This window comes from Macadamia integrifolia, unplaced genomic scaffold, assembly GCF_013358625.1.
Source record: "Macadamia integrifolia cultivar HAES 741 unplaced genomic scaffold, SCU_Mint_v3 scaffold2813, whole genome shotgun sequence".
Taxonomy (NCBI): domain Eukaryota; kingdom Viridiplantae; phylum Streptophyta; class Magnoliopsida; order Proteales; family Proteaceae; genus Macadamia; species Macadamia integrifolia.
Window position 1 is genome coordinate 24735 of NW_024868981.1, and position 8249 is coordinate 32983.

Sequence of the window (8249 nt, forward strand, 5' to 3'; positions counted from 1 at the left end):
ATATGATCTTCTAGCGAAAAAAAAGGCCCAGAGTGAGAGGCTGGGATTCTCCACTTAGAATTTTCAATGAACTAATTGACCTTTCCTTGAAAAGCTTGGGTATCTATTCCCTCCATGTCCACTCTATCAACCAAGGCCGTCTAACCAACCCAGATATCATTCCAGAAGCTAATATCACGGCCATCTCCCACCACCCATCTCTCCTTGGTGGAGATATAATCCAATAGTTTTCTTATTAGATGAATTTTTGTACCCTTTATTAGGCTTGCCATCTTTGCTGACGAATCTCACTCTCAGAAATCTACTAACCATCGAGTCTTCATGCTTTATTCTCCAAGCAGTTTTACTATATTGATCTCTCTCAATCTGCGCAGACCCAGCCCTCCCTCTTCCTTGGGCTTGCAGCACTGATCCCAATTGACTACAATTTTTTTAGTAGAATCCACCTTACCTGTCCAAAGAAAATTGCGCATCCACTTTTCTAACATCGAGATGGGAGACCCTGGCCACCAGTATATAGCAAAATTGTGGGTGGACATGCTTAGAATAACTGACTTCACCAATTCGACTCTACCTGCAAGAGAAAGAACTTTGCCCCTCCACACCGTCAAGCGGTCTTTCACCCTGTCCATGAAAGGAAGCATATTCTCCTTTTTCACTCTGCCCTTGAAAATTTCCACCCCGAGATATCTCATGGGGAATGAGCAGAGGGGTATACCCATCTCATCTGCAATGGCCTGTTTTCTCTAGGGAGATATGGGACCAATAAAAAGCTTGCTTTTCTTCAAATTTGTCACCTGACCAGAGAATGCCTGATACCAATGGAAGAAACTCTTCAGATGTCTAACATACCTGATTGAAGCATTTGCAAAGATGATAATGGCATCCGCGAAGAGGCTATGGGCTGGGGTAGACGCTCCACGAGGCCCCTTAATCGAAAGGACCTTCTTCTCAATTACAAGCTGATTGAGCCCTCGACATAGAACTTCCTCTGCCACTATGAACAACATGGGCGATAGGGGGTCTTCTTGCCTCAAGCCCCTCTCCACCCCAAAGTATCCAATCGGCCCTCCATTCAAGAGAACAGAGAGCCTAGCCGAACCCAGTATTTGGTGAATCCAAGTAACCCATCTCTCGGAGAAACCGAATTTCCTTAAAACCTGAAAGAGAAATCTCCAAGAAATCGTGTCAAATACCTTCTGCATGTCAATATTCAGGCCCATTCCTCCCCCTCTGGTCGTAGAGAACATCATGTTAGTCAGCTCAGAAGCAAGAATAATGATGGAGTGGATGATCTTCCCTTTCTGGAAAGCCCCCTGCTCCTCTGAGATGAGTCTTGGCAACAATGCAGACAATCTAATAGCCAAAATTTTAGAAATAATTTTGCAAAATAAATTCCCCAAGCATTGCGTTCTAAACTTGTTAAGGGAAATAGCACCCTCTAACTGGGAATTAAAACAATTAAATTGCTTTTCAGACCTGGTGGCATAAAACTTTGACTAAAGAAGTTTTGAACAGCATTACAGACATCTTCTGAGATAATATCCCAACAAACTCTGTAGAACATACCTGGGAATCCGTCTGGGCCTGGGGTGCTCTCAGGATCGAGATCCCAAACCGTAGCTCTGATCTCCGCATTGGACAGCATCATCTCCAACTTCCTCTTGAGTAATTTTGCTAGAGGAGGAGGCCTTGGTTTAAAGATTGATATCTCAAAGGCCTTTGATACCCTATCCTGGGATTCTTTATTTAATGTTCTGCACAAGTTTGGATTCTCTGACACTATGATTGGTTGGATCCACACCCTGTTAGAATCTGCTCGTATTTCAGTCCTTCTAAATGGGGGGCCTGTCGGTTTCTTCCCAGTCAGTAGAGGTCTGTAGTAGGGAGATCCTACCTCCCCCATTCTCTTTATTATTGCTGAAGAAGTTTTGTGTCGTGGTCTTAAGAAGCTAGCTGCAAAAGGCCTTATTAAGCCCATTGTTGGTCCTCGGGGTGCAGAAATACAGACTCATCTTTTATTTGCAGATGATATATTCATTTTTTCGAATGCATCAAAGAAATACATTAGAAACTTGAAGATCTTTCTAGACTATTATCAAAATTTTTCTGGGCAATTTTTCAATCTTGAAAAGAGCAAACTGTTCTTGGGTCTAATCCCTCCAATCAGGAAGCAGTGGCTAGTAGAGGAGTTAAATATTCCTACATGTAATTTTCTAACCAAATATTTGGGTGTGGAGATCTTTCATGGCAAAGTTAAGCGCAACCCTCTTCTCCCAGTGATGGATAAAATTAAAAGCAAGCTTGAAGGTTGGAAGGGCAAGCTTCTTTCAATGGCCGGTCGGGTTGAATTAGTAAAATTTGTAATCTCTAGAATGCCCGTGCATAGCTTCTCTGTCTATTGGTGGCCTTCCCCCTTGATTAAACGGCTAGAACAATGGTTGTGAAACTTCATCTGGACTAGGGAGATAGACAGCTCCAAAGCCATCACTGTCAGATGGGATCTTGTATGCAAACCAAAGAAGGAAGGCGGCCTTGGTCTGAGAAGACTTAGGGATGTGAACATGGCCTTGATTACGAAGCTTGCCTGGAAAATTAAAAATGAAGACTCGTAGCTGAGTTCTCTAATCAGAGATAGATATATCTCTAGTTCTGGAGAGTTTAAAAGTGGCTATAAAAAATCTTTTATCTGGCCAGGAGTGAAGAGACTATGGTCTTTTGTGACAGATAATGAAAAATGGATTATTGGCAAGGGGCATAGCATTGATTTTTGGCGTGCTAGTTGGTCAGGCAAAAAGCCTATTAAAGAGTTGTCTGGGCTGCCTGATGAGGTTTTCTCATCTCTAAATCTCTCTGTAGCTGATTTCATAGAGAACGATCAGTGGTGTCTTCCACATGTTGACTCTACTATGCTGAAGGATGCTTTTGCTATTATTAAAAAAATTAAGCTGCCCTCCTCAATCTCAAATGATCGTTGTCTATGGGGTCTTGATACGATGGGGGTGTTCTCTATAAAGTCTGCCTAGGAGGGCCTCAGATCTCGGTCTCTTGCAGCTCCCTGGGCAGGGCTGATTTGGGGTAAATTCATTCCCCTGAGATTCTCCATGCTAGGATGGCGATGGGTCTACGTCGATTTTCCCTACTGACAATATGATTCAGGCTAAAGGTATCCCTTTCTCTTCTAGATGTGATTTGTGTGGTGCGTCATTTGAATCCTTTGCCCATCTTTTTTTTGAGTGCGATCTCTCTATTGGAATTTGGAAAGGTGTTCTGGATTTTTTTAAATTTTCCTAGCCAAATTGCATCTCTACGGATGCTCTTATTGCTTGGTGGAAGAATAAAGCTCGAGGTTGGTGCTTGAAAAACCTCTGGGAGATTGGTCTTTTCTCTGTAATTGACGTTATCTAGTTCGAAAGAAACTAGTGAAGATTTGAGGGGAATGCTTGTAGTATTGTCAGGATCATTTGTGCCATCCGAGGGAAAATTAGCTTCATATGCTCCCACATGAAAATCTCTCCTAGAAATGCAGTTGATTTATTAATTTTCCGAAAGTTCAACCTCTCCTCTTCCCATCACAGAGAGCGATCTATATTGGAGGTGCACTGGTGTAAGCCTTTCCCCTCCTAGATAAAGCTCAACGTGGACAGATGCTCGCTTGGTAATCCAAGAAAAGCTGGTGGAGATGGAATTTTTAGAGATAGTGATGGCAGGAAAATTCACTGCTTCAATTTCTATTTGGGAATTTCAACCAGTTTCTTAGCTGAGATCTAGAGTAGCATCAAGGGTATGTGGCTAGCGTGTGATATGAACATCAATGTCAGTGGACTGAGTCAGACTCTTCGGCAGCAGTCTTCATTTTTCAGCATAGACTCATTCCCTGGGTCATCCTTTAGGAATGGTCTGCACTTACAGAGTACCTTAACTCCATTGAATGGAAGATATCCCACTGCTTCAGAGAAGCAAACCCTATGGCTGATTTGGATGCGGCAAAGGAAAGATTTGACAGCGAAGATGTGCAGCTCCCCTCTCACGTGGCTAGAGAGTTGCAATTAGACATTGATGGTCGCTCTAGATTTATATTCCTAAACACTTTGAGATAGCGGGTCTGAGTCTCTACTGATGGCATTGCCGAAGGTGGAGACTCTTAGCCTGCTCTTGTAATATATTTTTTTTTTTCCTTTTAATATAATCTGATCTTCTAGCAAGAAATCTTAAACCCTAGAAACAAAACACTAAACATCAAACCCCTGAACCCTTCTGAAACCTAATGAATCTCAAAAAGGGCCTCAAGACCATGGAAATATCTATAACATTTAATTTTAAAAGGGAGATCTTACGACAATGATATCATCAGAGTTTTAGGTGAAAAGATTCCATCATGAAAGCCATAATTGGTTGATAGTAATAGGATTATAAAATTGTGAGGGGGCTCTATAAAATTGAAAATCTAAGTGCTAAAACACTTAATTCCGAAAGGGGGATCAGATGATTTTGATATCAAGTCAATTGGATTTTTAGGTTAAAAGATTTCATTTTAAGGGACCTCATTAGTCGACCATTATAGGACCACAAAATTGCAACAAAACCATGAAAAATTGAAAATTTTAGGTCTTTCATTTTCCAAAAGAGAGCCAATGACACTAATATCAGGTCATTTAGAATTCCAAATGAAAAGCTTCCATTTCGAGGGTCTTTGTTGGTCAACAATGATAGGGCAATAAAATTGTGAAGGGAGCACTGAAAATCGTAAGTTTTAAAAATGTACTTTTGAAAGGAAAATCCGATGACACTGATATCAGGTCAATAGGAATTTTGTGTGAAAAAAATTCTATTTTTGAGGGTCTTCATTGGTTGACAATGATAAGACCACAAACTTATAAGAGGACCACAAAAAATAAAAAATATTAGGAATAAACAATTTAGTTTTTTCAAGAAGTATCTATGACAATGATATAGGGTCAATCAAAGTTCCATGTGAAAATATTCTATTTTAAGGGTCCTCATTGGTCAACAATGATCCATAGAAAGTTTGAAATCTATCCAATGAAACCTATGTCAGGTTAATCAAAGTTTCAGGTGAAAAGATTTTGTTTTAAGGGCATCATTGATCGATCTGAAAATGGTGAGAACATGAAAATTGCCAGCACATTATTATTATTATTATTATTATTATTATTATTATTTCATCCTATTTATTTTAATTTACACATACAATCTCGCATCAGGAAGGTGTGAAGTTGAGCTATGGGTTTTCTCACATCACTGCCTTTCAAATCACTATGACAAAGCATTTCATGCTTCTGGCGCTTGAATTTTTCCCAACTGATCCAATAAGATACCCAAACTCAGAACCATGATAGATGGAGATATATCATTAACATAGAAAGCACTGCTAAGCTGTAATATTTGATAGACAATAGTGGCTTTTATTGTTTATACATAGATAGACAGATAGCATAGCAAACCCAACACAAAAACCATGGTACCCTCCAGCAGCAGTAGCAGTACATTGATACTAAGATTGGACTTCTCTGGTCCAATCAGTTCAAACCCACAAGGCACCACGTAGGAGTGAATTTGGTTTGGCTCTCATCTCGACCCAACCATCCCAAGTTCCATCTCCAGCAGCTTTAGGAGTCACAAAAGAAGAGTAATATTTTCTGGCAATATCTAAGATATTTGCAGACAACTCTAAGGGCTTTGATAGCATAACCTCATGACCAGAACTATTTATCAACTTCTGCTCCTTCACCGGAAAATTTTCAATCATTACATACTGAAAAGCAGTAGCAATCGTTAAATCGTCCCCCGTTACAATGTAGAATCGATCAACTGAACCATAATTCTCTTCTGTAAGTTGCATTTCAGCCATTTCATTGTAGAAGAACGATCCTGACCTTTTCTGTGTATGCATTAGGGCAATATCCTTGCAATGAAAAAATGATAAGGATGTCAAAATATGTCCTTATTAAAATATGATACTGAGAAAAAAAAATGAATTGAGAGAGAGAGAGAAAGTATTTTTTTTTCCATTTTGTAGGAATAATTATTAATATACTTAACACAACTAAATGACCACCTCATCCCATGAAAAACGAAAATCCTATCATTATTGATGCTTCCACGCATTTCCATTGGGGTGCGCTGGTGCATGAGCCATCTGCCTTTTAATGAATCTTCTCTAAATTTAATATTTTGAAAATGGAGGCTGAGGTGTCGTGGGAACTTGGAGATTCAGCCTACTTCTCAGTCTTTTTTTTTTTTTTCACAAGTGATTCTCTTTCTTTCCTGAAGTGCAGCCTACATCAGCGGCCTTGTGTCTATCTTCTATTCTCCGAGACAAGAAATAGCGGCGTCTTTTCATCTGAGGTAGACAGAGATATAGATGTAGGAGTACTGACAGACCATGTTTCAGGATAGAATTCTTTTTCCTCTCTTTTGGGGAATGATGAAAATTATCTGATCGTGTGCAACCAATGCCAGCACCTCAGCCTATAGAATAGTACGCTGGGACATCCAACATAGGTGTCTACTTGATCATTTGCTAGCCCATTGTCAGAGCTTTAGGCGAATCCCTGTGTGAGGATTAAGGGAACACGATCACGTAGCCTTCTTCTTTTCTCATTTTTTATGATACATCTAGGGCTTTGCTAGCCACCTAGAAAAGACTTTAGAGGGCATAAGGAGCTGCCCAGCTGGGAACCCATCAAATATTCAGACTTGTGATTCCACTGATCTACTAGGTTGGACTTTCTTATATACCCATATAGTAAATTCCCCTACCACTATACACAAGGGAGAGAGAGAGACCTCAGGAGGGCACATTTGGTAGAGTTTTGTTCCCAAGAAGTCATCACCAAAGAAATACCATGTAGTGTTCCCAATAGTCATGACACAAGTGTCTAGCCATCCTCCTCCTGTAGGATAATTCGCTCCCTGCACACACACACAACAGGGAGAGAGAGAGAGAGAGAAGGTTAAAAAAGGAGAAGGGGAATAAGAAGAAGAAGAAAAAGAAGATGCTAGGAATACCTGATCGAGGACATAGGACATGGGGTGTGCAGTATCAGGCATGTACGCAGCAATAAAGACTGCTGCAAGTATCTTGTTGGGGTACTTGTCCATTGCAACAGCAATATTGAAACCTCCTGCACTGTGAGCCACAAGCAAAACCTTGTGGTCTAAGCATTCCATCAGATCAAACAATGGTTGTGAGTAATTTGAAAACGTAACATTTGCTATTGAATCCACAGCCATGGTGACTGAAGGTCCAAGTTGGACGGTTGTCACGTAATACCCTGCAGCCTCCAATATGGGTTTAACCTTGTACCAGAACCACTGTCCTTGGCCTGCACCATGGACAAGAACAATATGACCCAACCCTGTTGGCGTTGGAGGGCATGGAGGCTTTCGGCTAAAGCTGCATTGTTGTGGCTGCTCTTCTCCATTGGCCAGCAAGAGCTGCGACAACACAAGCACCACCACAATGGACATAGCCATTTCACTCACCCTAGAACTACCCATCTCTCTCTCTTCTCTTCACTTCTCTCTTCTTCCCTTATCGCTCTATAACATCTACTTCCCTTGTCCTCTATTTATAGTACTATGGGTCGGTGCTTCATTATCTTAAAAGTAATTGCTAAATGGATTTTTTGCTTTGCAAGTTTATCGAAGCATTTAATTGTCACGGCAGTGCATGTGTGCGCTGACCCCAAAAAAAGAAAGAAAAAAAAAAAGTTGATAAGAGTGTCACGTGTTAGGATTGTCTAAAGCAATTTAAAGGGATAGCAGTACGTGCTAACCCGTCCCCATTGTGTCTGGTTTGAGTACGCATGCATGGCAGAAATAAAATAAATCTAAAAAAAAAAAAAAACTTCCCTATCTTGGTCACAATTCTGCTTTGTAACTTCCAACCATGATGTGATTATATTAGAGATCTAAATGGATCGAATGGGATTGCATCTGGATATCACGTATCTTGATCTGATATGGTGAATTGAGTCTGGATTTTATTTAGGAGGAGTTGCACACAGGTGGGTGTGCAATAGATCATTTCTGGATGGAATTTTTGTTTTTCTCCTTTATGGGCAGCATATTGACGGGAACAATCATATGAACAAGATGTCCGGTCCTATCCGTAGCCGAGAATAATTTTTAGTAAAATTTTATGAAACAACTTATAAATTTAATAAATAAATATCATGCATAAATGAAATTAAATAGTTTTATTAATAAATCGGGGTTGATGG

At 40.2% G+C, this 8249-nt stretch overlaps 1 protein-coding gene across 1 annotated transcript; it reads right to left on the reverse strand.

Moving 5' to 3' along the window:
• Positions 1 to 5343: 5343 nt before the first annotated feature.
• Positions 5344 to 7581, reverse strand: LOC122067292 (salicylic acid-binding protein 2-like). Its single transcript, XM_042631123.1, has 3 exons — positions 7033 to 7581; positions 6811 to 6936; positions 5344 to 5926 (listed from the first exon to the last, which is right to left on the reverse strand). The coding sequence occupies exons 1-3, from the start codon at positions 7522 to 7524 to the stop codon at positions 5546 to 5548; spliced, it is 999 nt and encodes a 332-aa protein (XP_042487057.1). The 5' UTR covers positions 7525 to 7581; the 3' UTR covers positions 5344 to 5545.
• Between the last annotated feature and the right edge of the window lie 668 nt (positions 7582 to 8249).